Source organism: Rhamphochromis sp. 'chilingali', assembly GCF_963969265.1.
Source record: "Rhamphochromis sp. 'chilingali' genome assembly, chromosome: 15".
NCBI classification, from domain to species: Eukaryota; Metazoa; Chordata; class Actinopteri; order Cichliformes; family Cichlidae; genus Rhamphochromis; species Rhamphochromis sp. 'chilingali'.
In genome coordinates this window covers 5,810,469-5,830,608 of record NC_137942.1, presented here as the reverse complement: position 1 = coordinate 5,830,608, position 20,140 = coordinate 5,810,469, and the positions used below count along the sequence as shown (strand labels likewise).

General features: G+C 39.8%; 3 protein-coding genes across 4 annotated transcripts; 1 reads left to right on the top strand and 2 right to left on the bottom strand.

Moving 5' to 3' along the window:
• Positions 1-102: 102 nt before the first annotated feature.
• mylpfa (myosin light chain, phosphorylatable, fast skeletal muscle a) lies at positions 103-3,884 on the bottom strand. The gene is made up of 7 exons (XM_080906063.1): positions 3,756-3,884; positions 3,055-3,153; positions 1,785-1,860; positions 1,585-1,689; positions 1,335-1,413; positions 1,194-1,242; positions 103-779 (listed from the first exon to the last, which is right to left on the bottom strand). Exons 1-7 carry the CDS (start codon positions 3,756-3,758, stop codon positions 678-680), a joined length of 513 nt encoding a protein of 170 aa, XP_080762189.1. The 5' UTR covers positions 3,759-3,884; the 3' UTR covers positions 103-677.
• Positions 3,885-7,810: 3,926 nt separating this feature from the next.
• pheta2 (PH domain containing endocytic trafficking adaptor 2) lies at positions 7,811-11,690 on the bottom strand. 2 transcript variants are annotated; one of them, XM_080906018.1, is made up of 4 exons: positions 11,650-11,690; positions 9,235-9,323; positions 8,842-9,142; positions 7,811-8,553 (listed from the first exon to the last, which is right to left on the bottom strand). In XM_080906018.1, the coding sequence occupies exons 1-4, from the start codon at positions 11,663-11,665 to the stop codon at positions 8,150-8,152; spliced, it is 810 nt and encodes a 269-aa protein (XP_080762144.1). In that variant the 5' UTR covers positions 11,666-11,690; the 3' UTR covers positions 7,811-8,149. The 2 variants fall into 2 exon arrangements, with proteins under 2 accessions (XP_080762144.1, XP_080762145.1); XM_080906019.1 differs by lacking the exon at positions 11,650-11,690 and adding an exon at positions 10,303-11,017.
• Positions 11,691-11,728: 38 nt separating this feature from the next.
• cd2bp2 (CD2 (cytoplasmic tail) binding protein 2) lies at positions 11,729-18,640 on the top strand. Its single transcript, XM_080904642.1, has 7 exons — positions 11,729-11,805; positions 12,137-12,215; positions 13,188-13,317; positions 16,305-16,462; positions 16,660-17,224; positions 17,301-17,386; positions 18,100-18,640. Exons 2-7 carry the CDS (start codon positions 12,141-12,143, stop codon positions 18,208-18,210), a joined length of 1,125 nt encoding a protein of 374 aa, XP_080760768.1. The 5' UTR covers positions 11,729-11,805; positions 12,137-12,140; the 3' UTR covers positions 18,211-18,640.
• Positions 18,641-20,140: the final 1,500 nt, after the last annotated feature.

Genomic DNA, 20,140 nt, shown 5'->3' with positions numbered 1-20,140 from the left:
GATTCAAGTCAGCTTATGGAAAAAAAAAAAGGGTGATTTGTTAGTTGCTAGAAGGAGGGGAGGGAAAGGAATCGAAGAATTGAATGTTTTCTTTCGGCCCTTTCTCTCCTCTCCTTCAACCTTTTCTTTCTTTTTTTTTTTTTTTTAAACTTTTCAAATAAATTAAGTTTCCATCACTTTAATGAGGTAACTTTTTCCTAATCTAACCTGCAAATTCTCTGTCCCCACCTCCTCTACTCAGAAGGACATCTTCAAAATTTGGAATGAAGTCCTCATGCTTGGTGTGTCCCTCCAAATAATGTGTTCCTCTCAGATACCGAGGGAAGCAGAGGGGACGCGATTCATTCACGCTAAAGCACCTTTGAGGCTAGTGACCGGCCACACAGAGACGAAGAGGTGAGACGACAGAAGCTGTTTGCACGGAAAGAAAAGTTGGAAATGATGTTACAGGATCATTTTTATTATTAATAATCATCCTTATTCCCCATAAGCAAACATAGACATCCCTCGGGCGTCAGTCATCTCATGTGTCAGTGTGACAAGTCTTTGGTTTAAACATGAGCGGCTGTGCACCTGGGCTTACACAGAAGGTGAGTGGGAAGAAAGGAGGAAAGAAAAGGACAGGGAAGGCAGAATAGCAAAGGGATTGTTGTCTTTCTTGTCTTCTAGCTTTTTCTTTACTCCTCCTTCTCCTCTCCGTGTGTGATGACATAGCAGATGTTCTTGTAGTCTACGTTGCCAGCAACATCAGGGGGGAAGGCGGCCCACATGTTCTTAATCTGAGGGAGAAAAGCAAAGTTGGAAATTCACCACATTGAGAAAGTAGCATGGTCCATAATTAAATATTTGGTCCATCAGTAAAATAATCTCTCACTGAAGAACAATAATAAATTATATGTTTAAAGGAACAGAAAGGATTTGTTTTAAAGACTACAAAAATCGTCTATAAATAGACTTGGGTGTACATTTTTGTCAGTAAAGGGAAGACCCATCCCAAATATCCAAAGAAATAAGGGCACTACCACATCCCAATCTAGATAAAAAAAATAGAACTTTTTAACTTACTTCTGTTAAATTATTAAATAATTTCTTTAATGTTAATTAATTTTATTTCTTAAAGATAGGCTGAGTAACAGTATACAGTAACAACATCAAAGGGCCATTGTGCCAAAATGTGGAATTACTGATTTTACCTCCTCCTTGGTGAACCTGTCGCACTGAGTGGTCAAGAGCTCCTCAAGGCTGGAATAGGTTAAAAAAAAAAGATTTTAATCTGAATTCTTTCCACTTGGATCAACATAGAGGATAAAAGAGATTGTTTTAAAAGTCCTCACAATTCCTTCTTGATGCTTCCAGAAGCCTCGGGGTCCAGGACTTTAAAGGCGCTAAGAATAACGTCTTCGGGATCAGCACCTGGTGAGGACAGGGGGTCGGTTACACAGTGTTAGCGGGAAAATATGCTAGCATTAGCACATAACTGTGCATCATGTGTTGGCACCCCTTTATCTGAAAGCACTTAAAAGGAAATCAGGGAACTTTAGCGCCAGTGTAATATAAGTCATTTGGTGAAAATGGGATTCCCACCCTTCAGCTTCTCTCCGAACATGGTGAGGAAGACGGTGAAGTTGATTGGGCCGCTGGCCTCTTTGATCATGGCCTCCAGCTCCTCATTCTTCACGTTCAGCTGGCCTGAAGAGCACAGAAATTAAAATAAAGATGAGAGAGAGCGTGAAGTGAATTCGCACATGCTTTCTGGGGTGTGAATTGCTTCCATTTGGACTCACCCATTGAGGCCAGCACGTCCCTCAGGTCATCTTTGCTGATGATACCATCTCTGTTCTGGTCAATGATTGTGAAAGCCTGGAAAGAAACGCTTGGGTTTAGTATTGGAAGGAAACACTTGGGGCTGATGCGGTCTGTGTGGTTGGGCGGGATCAGACCTCTTTAGGCATTTACGAACTCCTCTGTCAATAGTTTGTTCATTAAAGTGGCGGCTGGTAAGAATCTTTGACACACAAATGACGATAGACGATACTGTGTAAGAAAGAACCTTAGTGGGCTTTTGGTGGCAGGAGGGGGTGTTTAATCCCCCCACCCCAGTCTTTTCTTACATGTTAATTTGGGAAAGTATCATTAGAGTACAGCTATCTGCTCTGCTCTGCATCTTACAACCATGAAACTTAAGATAACCCCTTGGACTTGGACTTGAACTTCACTCACTGACCTTTCTTTCCACCTTCTCCCCTTGCTCTCCTTTTCCTTACTCTCTCTCTCACACACACACATTTGTACTGATAGTTACAAATACATCCTGCTGCCTGCTAGCTTTCCATCTATGCAATGTGCTAAGATCATCCTAATCATTATTACATGTGTTTCCTGTGTGGCACTTAAGAAGCCTGTATCACTTATCAGGGGATAAATATGGTCTATTTGGAGCTCACATCACTTGGCAACACACTGAAAACCCGGACACCATCGTTATCTAGAGTCGTGTCGGCGTGCTCTTCTCAAATCAAGTCTCCCTGACCTTAATGAACTCTGACACACAACCTTTAATCTTTATTTTTTACACTTTTTCCTTTTGCTCTTTGTCTTTTCTTTCTAATCTTATCAAATGTTCAGTGGCATCTGAAAAATAAACCTTTAAAAATATGTCATGCCCAAAAGTGAGTCTAACCCCTTTGTTTTTCTTTTCTGCATCATAACAGGGGTTAGTTTAATCTCTTTGGCATCCCAGACTTTACCCAGCTGTGACAGCTGACAGTAGCTAGGACGGGGGGAGTCAGAGGTTCAGATGGTGTCGAAATTTCAGCGCTGCTCCTAACGACATTCCTATGATTATTAAACTGTCAGGGGAGAAGTGGAAGCATGCAAAAAAGCAACCGCTGTGAAAACAGATCCTTAGAGTTGCTAAACCAAACTCAAATTCTGCACAGATTCAGATTCTGAGGCTATTTAAATATCTTTGACAACTAATCGGAAACTGTCAAACGCTTCCAGGGCGTTCAGCCATCAGGGATGCTTATGGAGTAGGGATGAAGACGACCTCACCTCTTTGTACTCCTGAATCTGGCTCTGCTCAAACATGGAGAACACATTGGAGGAGCCGCCGTCTCCTGCTGCCTGCCTCCTCTTGGCCTTCTTTGGTGCCTGGAGGTTAGAGACAAGCACATCATCTTCAAATGAATATGGGATGCTGATGAGTGCGGAACAAGATTCGGTAACCCTTACTTTTATCAATCTATGTCAATAGGATGTTTAATAATATTAACCTTTCTAAGCTATATAAGATTTATAAATTATACTAAAATCATAAAAATAATCAATTTTGCATAGCATCTCTAAACTTGTCTGATTGGAAATCAATGCTCATCCAGATTACACTTCAGGTTCAAGTTCAGGTCATCACTCAGGCTTGTTAAAAAAAACAGGATTTTAACACAAGTTATGCTTGTGTGAAATTTTATAAACTTGATACTTTTTCCTCAATTTAGCTTTACCGAACTAATCAATTTGGCTTGCAATGTATCTAAAAACTTGTATCAACTAATAGCAACAATTCATTAGAATCCAAGCCTCTTTACAGCTGCATTATCAAAAATCCAGTTCTCCAAAATCCACACTTCTATTCTGGAATTTCTATTTCAAAATTAGACCAAAAAAAAAAAATTGTAATCCATGGGGTTGGTTCAAACTCTCCTGTAGATATTTCCACCATCACTGTGCAGAGATGTGGGAAGCCTGGTACTCACCATCTTGAGAGCTGAGGTTTGGGTGATCAAGAAAGGGAAGACACCGTGTGTGAAGCCGCGTTATACGTTTATTCCCGGGGGCTTATATACTCATCCACCAGCCAATCTAACTTTAGCCGCAGCTTCAAGTTTGGATGGGAATAAAAAGAGAGAGAGCGAGAGGGTGTGTGTGTGTATGTGAAATAGAGAGAAAGAGAGAGAGAGGATGGCCAAGGATGAAGTGATGGCAAAAGTGAAGGAGACAGAATGGCGGGGCAGCGTATCATCTTACAGGAGATCAAAAATAGACCCGGGAGTCTTGGAATTAAGTAAACTTGATAGCTGAGGGACCATGTTGCAGGTTTGCAGTCCCACGTGGACTAATAAGGACATTCAGGACATATATACTTGTTGGACCACTGGACATTGCCTCTCCTCCCCTCCTTCTGTCCACCTCCATCCGTCTGCAGAAAGGCACAGAGGCCACTCTGACTTTATTTTTGGTTTGTCCATTTGCGATATTACAGTTTGACAGGCATTCTATATGCTCAGCAACTGATGCAGCTCTTACCCTGAATGTGCACAGCGCTGCTTTCTTTTTTTAAGCCGTGACAAAGTGACGATGCTGATGTCAAATCTGGGATTTTCCCATGGAAGTTATGATGACAGGAGCTGCTTAGCAGGATCAAATACGTAGTACTACATAAAAACATGCAGCCATTAATAAAACGAGCAACAGCAAGATATATAAGCAATATTTTTTTTACTTAATCCTTACACTGAAATACTTTAGAATCGTGCTGTAGAAAAGGGAGCGTGTCTGAGGATATTCATGCTTACAGACTTAGTTATATAGAATTTCTATTTGTATTTTACCCCCGTCCTTTCTGGATGCATTAATGCAAATGCAAACTGGTCTGTTTTGTAAAAAGAGCTTTATGTATTTATTTCCTCTTTCTTTTTCAGTCTTTTCAAACCTATTCCATCATGGTGAAAAGGAACATTGCCAAAACTGAATTAAATTAATAAGGATAAGGTGTAAACAAAGAGCTTAAACAAATTATTTATCCAACAGTCTTATTGTTTAATAATTAAAATGTTAGTGCAAACAATGTAAACGTGTTAGGGATGCAGATTAGTGCCACAACAATGAAACATGAACAAATGAAAAATAATAAAAACAACATAATTGTTATGTTTATAATAATTAATAATGTAATTGAAATAATTAAACAATTTCTGCTATTGTAGGTCACAGATATACAGGGGGTGATACATGAAATGCCTGAAACATTTATTTAGTAGCAAAAGAGCAATGTACGAATACTTCCTGCATTCGGAAAGTAATTTTAAGAAAATGTCCTTAAATTATTAATAAAAGTTTAATCCTAGAGAAAAATGAGATATTACATAATGTGTGGCTTAATTAGATACTTAATACCTGGCAGGGATAATTTAACTTCACTTAACTTTCAATATTTAACTTAGTTTTTTTATTGGACTAAACAAAGACATCATAGTCATAAGCCAAAAGGTTTGCACACCAGTAATTTAATTTTTAAACATGTACATTTATATGTTGTCCCTTAGTTAAATACAATTTTGATTGTGGAAGCAGATAGTCGCTTCATATATAAGATTAATTTTGAGGCCTGAAAACTACAATACTACCTTTTACAAGCAGAATGGCAATTAATTTGCAATGTGTAGTGTGAGTTGCTCTTTTGTGTAAGTCGTTTTTTTCTCATTTTTTGTGTGTTTGTTGTTTCTGAAGGGGTGTTGCGAGCCTTAAATGTACGACAACATGCCAGACAATTGAAAGCACCATTAATCTCTGTCTGAGGCTCTGCCTTCTCATCACTACAGAGGTGTGTGTTTTCTGATTGGTTACAGTCATGAACACTTTCCCACCTGTTTGGCCCCCTCTCACACCGTCTACCCCTCAGGCTCCCACCCCCTTAAATATAAAGGGATTACTTGGCAGGGTGATGGCAGCAGACATTCCCAGAAGAGCATAAAAGGGACAGCTGAGTGCGACCAAAATAGCTAAATAAACCTAACAGTCTGTCGACGTGCCGCCACCCCCCCCCCCCCCAAATAGCAAAATGCTTTCCTTCATTTGCTCTTTCAGGTTTTATATCCAAATCTACTTCAGAGATAATCTGTTTTCATTTCATTAATCAGGCACATTTATTTTTGTTCTGTGGTTGAGACTGTTTCTGTTTCCACTTATCTCCCCACCAGCCACCGATGAGTCACATCTCTGCTTTTCACTGGTTTCCAGTCCCTCAGTAATCTGAATTAGGCTGGTGTTTGTTTTCACTGGACGTGCAGGAATTCCAGGGTCTGAGTCTCAGTACTTACTTTGTATTCTTGTTGACCTTTGACCTCTGTTTCACTAGACCATCAACATCTCGTTGCAGGAGTTATATGTATCACACCACATGGTGTCAGTTTTTACTTTTAAGAGGAAGAAGTGGATAAGATAAGATTTGCCTGTATATATTTTTTTCTGTACACTTCATTTATCGCTCATACATGAGACGAAATGCACTGTGGGAGGAAACTGAAGCAGGCAACTCCACGCAGAAACAATGATTCAAACCAGGAACCTTTTTACTGTGAGGTGACAGTGCCAACACGTGCAGCGCCATATTAAACTACACTGAAACTCTGTGTTTTAGCTTTAAAAGCGGCTCCATAATCTGCTCCCACAATAATCATTTTCTTCAAACTGGCCCTTCTAGTTGGACACGAGTGTCAAGCACTTCTTAAGAAATATGCAAACGAGCTGTAACATCTCAAACTTTTCACAGATGTGTCAACTGCTGCAGTTTACTGACTTCACCGTCTGCACAATGTGTCTAATCGCCGCTGTGGCGAGGGAATGCTTTCATACAGACGTGTGTGTACATTGCAGGTGCCTGTGCTGTAATGTGACGCATCCCACCACGCTCTTGAGAAGCCATCTATCATTTCTGGATGATTGGTATGTGTGTATGTAGGGTCTGGAATGTGGAGAAGCTCCCTGCTTGACCTATGGGGAAGACGGTCTTAGCAAATTGGAGTGACACGGGAGACATGAGAGTTTGTAATGTCATAATGTGTGTTTGATCACCGTCCAGTCTGAGGTTACTCTATTTGGTTATTTGAGTCCATCTGTGATTGTGTTACATCAGTCGCCATTCAGTGAATTTCAAAAGCACTTCAGGTGTCTGTTGTTGTTTTTCAAGTTGCAGGACAGCTGAATTGTGGACGCTGCTGATAAAAGTAAGCAGCAACTAACTTAACTAAAGCCACTAAATTTTCTTAAATATGTAACACCAGCTGCATTCTTTGTGTCTCTTGCATGCGTCTATAAATCAGTCAGTCACACACTGTGCCTGCAGCTCCCTCTACTGTTCATGTTCCTTCATTGCTTCTTCTTCTCTGTGCAGGTTCTCAGTCATCCATCCACTGCTTCTTCTTCTTTCGGCTGCTCCTTTTAGAAATCACCACAGCGGCTCATCTACCTCCTCTGTCACAGAAACCCTCCTTCACTACATCCATGAATCTTCTCTGTGGTTTTCCTCCACCCTTTGTCCAGTGTATCCACAATCCCTGCTCTTTACATGCCCAAACCACCTCAGCCTTGCCGCTCTGACTTTCTGATCTGTCCCTCTGATGTACTGATTTCTAACCTGCAAATGAAAAGCTTAACATCCTCAACTCTGTCACCTCTTGTATTTTTGTCAGTGCAACCATCTCCAAACCATACATGGTAGCCGGTCTCGCTACCATCTTCTAAACCTTCCCTTTCACTCTTGCTGCCATCCTTCTGTCACAAATCACCGGTGACACTCATGCTTGCACTCTCTCCTTTCTTTTGCTTTGGATGGTATTTAAGCTCATCTTCCTTCAGAACATGGACTTTCTTACCACCACTGTTAATCACAGGCGTAGATTTAAGAAGGGGCTCTTAGGAGTTATGTTTATTTGTATTTTGTGCATCAAAGTTGTGTGTCAACATGCCAACGAACCAGTTACAAGTCATAAAAAAACAATAGACATGTTTTATTTGATCGTACAGTGAATTTCATATAATACTCTTTTATTTAACACTGCATCATGGTGGGCATCCCACAGCAAGAAAATCACAGGTGTAAAATATTGCCATAAAATATAAAAAGAAAAGGCCCCTTTGAACAGCATCTACCCTGCTTTACATTCCAGTGTGTTTTCTTCACAGAATCTAGAAAATCTGAACTTTCTGCAAAGAGTTTAAAGCTAATCTAAAAAATGACCGGCGTTGATCAGACAGCTGTCAGGTGTCTGCCAAAAATGTCAAAATACTAAAACAGGCTCACTTCCTCTTTGACACACATGACTCACCCCATCTCAGTTCCTCCTAAGGAAACACTAAACTCTTTTTTCTTTCACCCCAGGTCAATAAGATCTTGATCAGTGTGGTCCTCTTCTTTTTGACGACTTTTCAGCCAGTCCTCTCGCACTTTCTTCACTTCCTGGCCATAATAATCATGGAGTTTGCTAAAATCCTCGAACAGGTCAAATCCCACCAAAGGCCACTCCCCATACAAAGGTGCTGGTCCATTAAGAGGTGTGACACAAGCATGTCTCCTGGTCCAGAGTTTGGGGGATTTTTTTGCCACTACTTTAGCTGGTATGGAAGGTGCTTGTAAAAGGGTGCTGGCACTGAAGCTCCTCCCCTCTCTGACTACTGCTGTTTGCTGCATTGTGGTGAATAAGAAGCTGTTTGTGGGCAGCTTGAGGGCACTGACAGAGGGGTGGGACTCACCCAGGCTTTGCTGCCGCTTAGCTTCTGTGAATAGAAACCAAAATATGAACAGAGAACCCTGCTTGTATATATAAAGTGTAAAAATTTCAACAGTTAAATTTTACATTCAGGTTATGTGCTGTGATATTTCAGGACTAGGGGAAATAACTTGCTGTAATCAAACCAGACTATTCTATTTTTATATTTTTTTTAAAAGCTCAGTGAGCTGTTTAAGTGCTGGGCAAATCATAGATTAAAAACATATAAAATGGCTGATTGAAAGCAAAAAACACATGAGAATTTGATGTATAGGTGGCAGTACTCCTAACACACCTTCATACTGTCTCGCTAGGTCTTTCACCACCATGGAGAGGTAACAGTGGCTGGCTGAGTGGAGAGCTTTCACCCAACTCTCTTGACCCTGGCGATCTATTGCTGCAAATCTGTAGGTTTTGAGTCCAGGCCCAAACACCAGGGAGAAGGTAAAATGTCCATCGGTCTCCGAGTGCTGAACAGCACACCCTTCCAGCACAATGACACCCAGCAGGTGTCTGTCAGCTGGGCGCTCCTGGTAAAAAAGCAAGTTTGCCTTCAGGACAAACCACCGCCGGTGGTAGGTGTCATTTCGTTTTTTCTACGGGGACATTTAAGATAAATGAAGTCAAAAGATTGTATTTGCACATGAAAAGTGATTTCACATTGTTTATGATGTATATCATCTCAAACCCTTTTGTTGAGATATCCCTCTTTATCCACTGGAGATGTGCACGAGAGGTAATGGGTTAAAATCTTCTCATGAAGCTTCATCACAACACCTGAAAAGGAGAAAGCGCTGATGCATTCGGATGATATTTATACCAAAATCTGCACTAGATGTAACGAACACATGACAGAAGAGTGATACGGCAAAACATGCATGGCCCTTAAATTACTGTACTTGTTTTATGTGTGTCAAAGCAAAATGGATTTGTTGGTATGATACAAAACATCCATGAAAGTTAAAAAGTAAAGGCAGGTGTTCAAGAAAACAAATAAAAATGAAAAAATACTTGATGAAAATTATGAAAAGTATGTGTACTAATAAAACTAACATCATTTTTAGTCAGTGTCAGGTTAGTTACATTTATTAACATGACCTGCCTGATTTTACACAAGGCTTTGATTTTTCTACATGACTGTGAGTCGACCGCATCCACAACGTAGCAACACAAAATGAAACATTTTGAAACAATAGAAAAAAACTCAAAAAACGGACTCAAAACTAAATAAATAATTCGAAAAAATTAAGCAATGATATTTCAGGTCATCAGAGTCAAGCTTACTCTGTTTTCCCTATTACAGTGAAACCAAGCAAGGCAGATTTTATCTTCTGTTTCTAGTGAAACAGTCTGCAAATATTAAAAGTGTACAGATTATTTAACTTTAATTGGTTTGTGTACCTTTAACTTTTTGCTTTTGATTTTAATGTCTTTTAAATGTGATTTGAATGAATTTTAAGCCATTTAAGCCACGCTAAATAATCTCGCCATGTCATGTCACGGAGGAACCGAAAAACTGCAATACTTGCATATACAGCAGTAAAAACTAGATCCAACACAGTAAATTTATTACTGCTGTACTGCTGTGTTCATACTGCTATTTCAACCATTACGAGCTTTTTCTATAAGTAAGTTACAGTCACAGTGAAAACAGGTGTATAGCTGTGCAGCTAAATTGTATCGACCAAAATCCGACACTCTTGTCTAGTAACTATAAACAACAGTGACATAATAGAAAACGGTGTCTCAGACTCACCCCTGCCAATGATAAATCGCTCACGGGGTCAGTTTGCCCTCTCGCGTGGACTTTACCTTAATTACATTCGCACATATTTTCTTTGATTCCTGTCATTCCTGCTCGTGAAGCCGATTGTTCTCCTCCAGATCCAGACAATGTTTGAATGTATAGTTTCAGGTTACTACCACCGGTTCTCCCTCATGAACAAGAGGACGAGCGTTGAAATATAAATAACTTGACCCACTTCCTGGTAACAAAACCCTGGTAACATTATATTCTCTCGCCTCTGCGCTTGAGTCTGCTTTGAGCTGATGGGTCATACACCGGCAGTTGAAACCAACCTTACTGACAAGAAGTGCTACCTGGAAGTGAGATGCTCAGCCCTCTCACTTCTGCATTTTCTGTCACTTGATCTAAACTTAATATCAGTTAAGTTTAGATCAAGTCTCATTGTATGTGAGGCAAATGTCCCTTGTATCTTGAACTTTGTTCAGAAAAAGTATATATTTATCCATATATCTAAAAGCAGAAAAACATTAAATGGCCTCCTGAAAATGTAGCTCATCGTTTCTTTGCTTGTGTCTGTTTTTGACATCCACTTATCCTTTTTATCCTTATGGCCCTCAGAGAATTTAGAATCTAAAAGGCTCCAACGTGTAAAGACATCAAAGGCCTTATACACTGAGGAGCCCTTTCTTGGTATATAAGGCCTTGGATGTCTTATATACTTTGGATATTCATCGCTGCCTCCTGTATTTTTGTAAGTGCCACAGTCTTCACATCATGGCATCTCTCACTACCACCTTGTAAATCTTTCTTGCTGCTTTTTTTCTGTTACTCATCAGCCCTGACACTTGTATCCACCAACACTCCCCTGCCTGCACTCTCTTTTTCACCTCTTTAGAGCATTGTCCTTTAGTTTGGATGGTTGATCCCAGGTATTTGAACCCATCCACTTTCACAACCTCTAGCATTTGGAGCTTCACTGTTACACCCGCCTCTGATTCACACACATGTATTCTGTCTTGCTCCTACTGACTTTCACTAACTATTCTCCTATCTCACGCATTTTCTTCCTTCATCGCCACCTCTAAGTCTAAGAACTTTCTCTTTACTCATTAGTACTTTTCTATCTCTATCTTTAACAACTAAATCCCATCCAGCCCGACCTCTCTGCCTAACCAATCGTAACAAGTTCTTTTCTCCTTTCTAATTGTCCAGCCTCACACACAACTCACTATATACGTCTGTAATACACGTATTTCTGAAATATACGATCCAATTCCCCAAAAGCTGATTCTGTTCATCTAGCGTTTTCAGTGGATGATTAAGTAAATAGAATCAACTTTTGGGATTTTTACTTACCTGGATGATTGAGCATGCATCAAGACAATACAAGCCAATTCATACTCCTCGTCAGCTGGTGGCGGTAGTGCGCCGTATCGCTGTTTGTTAACGACAACGTGAAAACATGAAAAGAAGAAACTGAGTCGAAAACGAACGTCGTTTGAATAATTTTCGGCAAGTTTTTACATCATTTTACAGCAAAACATTATTTTAATAGATTCTTTTTCATATTTCACCTATAGCGTGCAAACATTATACTCAGTAAATGTTATTTCACATCTACAAAGGCGTTTTGAGATGTAATATTTGCATGTGGTTTGTAGCTCATGTTTTTGGCTAACATGTTAGCCACAGAGCTAACCTGAGTTGCATGTTCAGGGCTAATTATTACAACGTTACAGGGCTACGCGCCTTAAAAGTTTAATAAAACTGCTCAAGTAACATCACAGCTCACCTTCACCTCCACTTCACGGGAATAAAAGAGTCACTGTTTTTCCTCCTGTAGCACCATGTCGAAAAGAAAAGTAACATTTGAGGATGGCAACGGAGAGTTTGACCTCGAAGACGATGTCCCGAATAAAAAGGTAATGCTGTCTTCTTTACACGGTTATTTAAAAAGTATAGACTGCTGTGGTGGCATAGGTTAGCAATAATTATTTTGTAGTGCAATTAGATTCTTACTAGTTGTTTACAGCCAAGCATCACACACGTACTTTCGATATCTCCAATGTTAAAATGGCACAATAATGCGCCAGTATAAGTCAGTTACCGAAATTTAGCTCTGAAGTATTTGTCAGTGTCATGCATACAGTTGTGTATATAGTCAATAATAATAGAAAGTTAGGTGGTGCTAACACTAACTTTCGTAGAGTGAAATAATCTGATGTCAACATATTGGCCTGTGTTTATCTATTATGTATTTAGTGTATTGAAAAACGCAAATGTGTGGTCATTTAGCAGTGTTTCAGCTTTTGATGTAACAAACTAGTTAGCAACATGTTCTAAAGAGACAGCTTAACGCCACATAAGCATCTGTACCAGAGATGCTCAAAGCAAGTGCAAAGCTGCAGATGTTTACATACAGTCAGGGCGTGAATGTCATGCTAAATTTGGGCTTTTAACGGCTTTTTTTGAGCTGTTCTTTCCCAGGATGGAATTATTGTACAGCAAATATAATTGATGACATTAAAAACCTCAGTCATTTGTAGTTCATAGTCATCCTAAAAACACAGATGCATCGTATAAGCAAATAACCTTTACTCTAGTAAAGACTATATTTGGTGGCCGAAGAATTCAATTTGACCACAGCAGAAGCAGCATTAACTGAGAGAGTTTTTCGTGTGCTTTGGCACATTTAATAAAATGTTAGAGCCTTTTTATTTATTTTTTTCTTTGGACGAAACCATTAAAAGCACACTACTCTGTGTGTCTGTTTTGTTTATTTTTCAAAAACTAATTGATGAAATAGGAGTAGTCAATACATCTTTTTTATGTCATTTCAATTCACTTGGTGAAATATTTGTGTTATTTTTATTTTTCTTCTACTCTCGAAATAGAGTTGTGAAGCTGTCAGCGGACCAGGCTCCAGGTTTAAGGGTAAACATTCCCTCGACAGCGATGAAGAGGATGAAGGAGAGGACACAAACAGCAGCAAATATAATATTTTAGACAGTGATGATGTTGAGGGTATGTTGATTATTTAAGCTGTATCTGTAACTCTTAAGTGGTCCTGTTTACTCTTCACATGTTTATTTCCCCCACATTGAGTCAAATTTAGAACTGTCCCTTTATTTCTTTAAAGGGACAGTTTGATTTCTTAGAATTTGGATTTTATGAGATATTATGATTCCTTTTATTTCCCCCTGGAATGTTTTGTGTATAGTAGAGGTAGTGCCACTTTGGAAAAGTAATTGCTGAAGGGGATAACATATCATAGGTCTGTTAAGTTGACAGTAATTTTTGGCCAAATGAGTTTTAGTTGACTGGTGATTTCAGTGTGTCTTTGTCAGCTGAACAGTTACAGAGACACATCGTACACCCTTGTGTTATCTGAGCAAATTTTGGAGGATTCACTTGAGCATTGCCTTGTTTTACTTGGCCTTCATGCATTGGTCGTACTGTCTTTTTAGTTAGTTGTGTTGCTTTAAAGTGCAGACACACAGCACTTTGCATATAACTTCTACTTTGTTAACATTAGTTGCTAAACCCAAAGCATTTCGAAACACCAAATGATGAGTCACTCTGAGGGACAAGCGGGACACCTTCTAGAATAGAATAGAATTCAACTTTATTGTCATTGCACATGCACAGGTACAGGGCAACGAAATGCAGTGCAAATGCAATTCTACAGTGCCAAACAGTTTATTTTTGTTGTATATCTGTCTTTTAACACAGTTTTAGTCATCCACACTACATCTAGGTAATTTCAGTTTGTGTGGTACATTCACACATGTGGTTAGGTAGTCAAGGTTTTAACTGTTGGAGCATGTACAGGGTGGGCCATTTATATGGATACAGCGTAATAACATGGGAATGGTTGGTGATATTAAAGTCCTGTTTGTGGCACATTAGTATATGTGAGGAGGCAAACTCCTCAAGATGGGTGGTGACCATGGTGGCCATTTAGAAGTCGGCCATCTTGGATACAACTTTTGTTTTTTCAATAGGAAGAGGGCCATGTGACACATCAAACTTATTGGTAATGTCACAAGAAAAACAATGGTGTGCTTGGTTTCAACATAACTTTATTCTTTCATGAGTTATTTACAAGTTTCTCTGTGTTCGCAGCCATTGACATGTCGAAGAGGTTAACACGTGAGGAGCGGATCGAAATTGCGTTGATATCTGGTGAACGCAGTAACCGGGTCATTGCAGCAGATTTCAATGCAAGACACCCTGCGAGACCACCCATCTCCCATGCTACAGTCAGCAAACTGCTTGCTAAGTTTCGTGAAACTGGTTCAGTGTAGGATTTGCCAAAATGTGGATGCAAGAAATCTGTCACTAAAGAAGAAACATCAGTGGCTGTCCTAGCTTCATTCAGCAAGAGCCCACAGCGTAGCACTCGCCGCATGTCACTGGAGAGTGGCATTAGTCAAACATCCCTTCGGCGGATATTAGCTACTCACAAATGTCACCCTTACAAACTCCAGCTACTGCAGCATCTCAACGAGGATGACCCAGATCGGCGCACAGAATTTGCAGAATGGGAAAAACAAAAATTGGAACAGGACCCTCAGTTCACACAGAAGATTTTGTTCAGTGATGAGGCAAACTTTTATGTGAATGGTGAAGTTAACAAACAAAACCAACGCTATTGGTCTGACATTAACCCACATTGGATGGATCCCTCCAAGACTGTTGGACCAACAAAAGTGATGGTTTGGTGTGGTATGTGGGGTACAACGATAGTGGGTCCATTCTTCATCAATGGAAACCTCAAGGCCACTGGATATTTGAAATTACTACATGATGATGTGTTTCCCTCTTTATGCACTGAAGCTGGCACATTCCCTGAGTTTTTCCAGCAAGATGGTGAACCACCACATTATGGGTGCCAGGTCATGAGCATTCCTAGATGAACAGTTTCCTGGAAAGTGGATTGGTCGTCGTGGGCCAGTTGAATGGCCCCCAAGGTCTCCCGATCTGACCCCCTTAGACTTTTATCTTTGGGGTCATCTGAAGGCAATTGTCTATGGTGTGAAGATACGAGATGTGCAGCACCTGAAACTACGGATACTGGATGCCTGTGCTGGCATTTCTCCTGCGGTGTTGCTATCAGTGTGTGAAGAGTGGGAGAAGAGGGTTGCATTGACAATCCAACACAATGGTCAGCACATTGAACACGTTTTATAAGTGGTCAGAAACTTGTAAATAACTCATGAAAGAATAAAGTTACGTTGAAACCAAGCACACCATTGTTTTTCTTGTGACATCACCAATAAGTTTGCTGTGTCACATGGCCCTCTTCCTATTGAAAAAACAAAAGTTGTATCCAAGATGGTCGACTTCTAAATGGCCACCATGGTCACCACCCATCTTGAGGAGTTTGCCCCCTCACATATACTAATGTGCCACAAACAGGACTTTAATATCACCAACCATTCCCATGTTATTACGCTGTATCCATATAAATGGCCCACCCTGTATATCTGTCTTTTAACACTGTTTTAGTCATCCAGACTACATCTAGGTAATTTCAGTTTGTGTGGTACATTCACACATGTGGTTAGGTAGTCAAGGTTTTAACTGTTGGAGCATGTATTCTAAATATCACAGGATTATACTCATTTAATTGTGGGAATCCAAAGTCCTGATCAAGATTAAAGTGCTTAATTATGTGTCCCTACCTAATCCCACTTTAAAGAAATCAAACCCATTTTAGCGAGAAGGGGTGCTGAATTCTCTGATTTCTGTCCTATGCAAGTGAAAGATGTTGTTTTGGCTCAATCAGGGGTTTTCCTACATAGAGCGAATTTTGGCAGCACCCCAGTGGGTTTTTAGTCACAGCCAATGGAAAATCACAAGTGAAATAAATGGTCATAAATAACAAAATGCAAATATAGCAACACATACATACTGCTTTGCCAAAGACCCGCTTTAATCCAGGAAAAAACCCGTAAGCATCATTTGTGAGTAGTTGGTTAATACGACTATGCCAACTGTGTTTTCAGGTCAAGAGGGAGCAACCATTGACTTTGATGAGGGAGTTTCTATTACTCCTTTCAACCTGGAAGAGGAGATGCAAGAAGGACACTTTGACTCAGAGGGGAACTATTTCATCAAAAAGGAGCAACAGATTAGAGACAACTGGCTTGATAACATTGACTGGGTAATTGAGTTCCTTTGTATTACACCACTGTTTATTCTTTCTCTCACTGTTTTTATTTTTTTGTCTGCTTTTTTCAGCCCGAAATCTGCTTTTGAGTGTTGGTGTCTTTGTATTTCACGAGTTTGTAATCTCATTTTGGTGACAGGTGCTTCATATTTTAAACAGTGTTCAGTAATAAAAGTCTCTTCTTTCTTCAGGTGAGAATAAGAGAGCAGCCTTTCAAAAAAAAGAAGAAAGGTCTTGGAGCCAAAAGGACACGCAGAGCAGGTGATGAGGACGAGGCAGAGGAAGAAAAACAGAGAGAAGAACAGCAAGCAGACCAAGAAGAAGAGGAGGAGGAGGAAGAGGCAGAGCCTCCAGAGGACCCACTGGCATCCTTCACACAGCACCAGCTCACTGAAGCTGTCATCGAACTACTGCAGCCTGGAGAAACAGTCGCTACAGCGCTCCGTCGGTTAGGAGGCCTTGGAGGACGGAAGAAGGGAAAGCTGAGGGAAGAAGAAAAATCCACAGAGGAGACCAAAGGGGATAAAGAAAAGCTTGATCGGCTCACAGCGCTAGCTGACCGACTGGTTGGATCCGGGATGTTTGAAATCTATCAGCAAACCTACGAAAAACTGGCCTACATGTTAAAGAGCATGACTAGCAAGCGGCCAGCGGTGGGGGGTGAGGAGGAGGAAGGAGATGAGCTTGACATGTTTGCTGACAAGTTTGATGAGAAGCATGGTGAAACAGCTGAGGACAAAGATGACAATAATAGAGGTAATTTAGTTATTTTATCTGCTTTAATTTTCAAAGACTGTATTTTTGGTTTAATCCCATTTTGCCTTCCATCCAGTGAGCGATGAAGTGATGTGGGAGTACAAGTGGGAAAATAAGGATAATTCAGAAGTCTACGGCCCTTTCACAAGCCAGCAGATGCAGGTACTCTCCTAAAACTACTTGAAATTGAATAACAGGACTTCTGTTAAGTGTTTGTAGGTGACTGTTTAAAATAATCAGAAGGGAAATGGTTCCCTCTCTGGCCATCGATAACGGTAATCGAATCTTTTTAGACCAAAAATCTTTTCATCCTCTAAATCTGAGGCCTGGGTTTCCAACTGGGAATGGGTGGAGTGTCCATTCCGTGTTGGGGAGGTGTTGCTGCTCGAAGTATCTCAGACTGTTGCAGCATCTGCAGTAATGCAGACACTGTACTGATCGATTGTGTTGAAGACAGAGTGTGAAGGTGTCGATTCTCTGGTCAGTCTATGCTCCTAATCTCAGCTATGGTTTTGGGTAGTCATTGAAAGAATGACATCACAGATAGAAGTAGCAGAAATGAGCCTTTTTGGAAGGGGGCTGAGATAGGGTGAGGTTGACTGTTTGGGAGGGTTTCCCCCCTAGAAGTGCTGGAGCAGGTGGCTGAGAAGAAGAGGTCAGGGTGTCTCGGCTGATAAGAGGCAGAAAATTAATGAATAGATTATAGCATCTTATACTGTACATTATCCTAATTGTAAAGGTGTTTGTTGTGGATCTAGAGCAATGTAATAATGAACCTCATAGAGTTAAGAGCTTTTAGGTTTAAGGAATTTTAAAAACACTAATGACATTCAGCTTTGAAATTTGAAATATCTTATCTTCTGGTGTCTTTCCAGGACTGGGTGGATGAAGGCTATTTCAGCAGTGGTGTTTACTGTAGGAGGGTGGACCAGGAGGGATCGCAGTTCTACAGCTCCAAGAGACTGGACTTTGAACTCTATACATGATTTACATCGAGTATTGAAAACTTTGAAGATAATATTATGTTTCAGCTACAATCAATTCTCAGCCTTTTCATGTTTTTTTTTAGGGCTTTGGTTTCAGATCTGCCATTTTAACACTGGTTTTGTTTTCTGTACACTTTTTTTTAAATAAATGATGTATGTGGTGAAGTAATCTGACATGTTTCTGTTAATCTTAGAATCAGATGACTCAATTTTAAGCTCACTGTGTTTTATTTCTTTCTTGACATGTGCTGAAAGTTTAAATAGCCTTTCCAGTTGACGGTACATGTAGCACATTTTGAGAGACTGAATTATTCAGTTATTGTAGAGTATTTTACACTTATAACCATGGTAAAAAAAAAAAAAAAAAGGTACACCCTCTTTAAATGATAAGGTTTTACTGTCTGGACATAATAAAAAAAATCACATATTACAGAGTGTCATTATTTAAAACAAGCCAAAAAGAAGAAGCAGTGTGTGAAAGCATCCTCACTGGTTCCACAGATGGATACAGTTGTGGTCAAGAGTTTACATCCACTCATGGGTGTGAATGTCATGGTAATTTGGGGATTTTAATTGATTCTTGGAACTATTCTTTTTCCAAGGTCGAATGATTAGACAGCATACATCTTTAATGTCTTTGAAAAAGAACAACTGGGTGCACATGTTTGAATTTATTTTGGATTTTGTCTAATCCACACAAGGTCAAAAGTATACATACAGACAAACATACATACAACCCACTAATATTTTGCTAAACTTTCCTTAGCAAGTTGGACCTCAACCAGATGCTTTTGGTAGCCATCAACAAGCTACTGGAATAATTCTGGCTTGATATTTGACCACTATTCTTAGCAGAATTTGTGAATGTTTCCAGGCTTTTAAACAGATGAGGTCTGGCTTTTAATTGAATGTAAGGGACTCAACTTTTATGCATTTTATGTTAAAAAAAAGGGAGTATAAAGAAGTATAAGCTATAACCCTCCCCCTTCTTATTGTTAAATAAATGACTGCAACATTCATCTTCCTTTCAACAAAACTTATGGCCTACATATATCGAGATGTAAATTGCACCAATGCATTAATATGTATACAAGCTATACAGCTCATTCATATATACATACATCGACCTATATCTACACAAACATATGTACTCATAGATGTAGTCACGCACAAAATCACTTATGTAGAGTCAATGTTTCGACTCTTTATTCCAGAATGAATAAATTAAGAGGGTAAGTAACAGCCCACTGCTGACTCAAAGCAGAACTTTTTGGCAGTTTTGCTGGTCCCCAAGTAATTCCATGGAGGAAATACATCTGCAAATTATTTAGAGAAACAATCGTTGCGTGCCAGTCAGTCTGGGAGGGGATATATGACTGTTTCCAAACAATTTGAAGTTTATTATTTTACAGTGAGAAATATTATTCACAAGTGGAAAACATTAAAATATTCACAGTTATGAAGCTTTCCATGAATCAGGAGTTAGTCACTGAGTGGACCATGAACACTATACACTAAAGTTTTCTAGAGACAAATCTGAGGAGAGTTAAAGCTTAACTGGGTCATACAGCAGGACAGTAGTCTCAATGCAGCCGCAAATCTATCACCGAATGGCTGAAAAAGAAAGGAATCAAGGTGTTGCAGTGGCCCAGACAAAGGCCAGACCGCAATCTGATTAAAATGCTAAAGCGTAAACAAATCTGGCAATCCTCACTGAACTGAAAAGAAGAGTGAGCCAAAACCCCTCCACAATCATGTGCAAGACTGATAAAGTCACACAGGAATTTTTACAGGTACTATTAAGATACTTCTGCCGTGGAAAATGCACATTTTCCATACAGAAGAATATACGTAGAAAGTAGAAAAACCAAAATCCAACTCTGATCAACTTGCGTGCATGTAACAAAAGATGGTGAAAGATGGTGCAGTA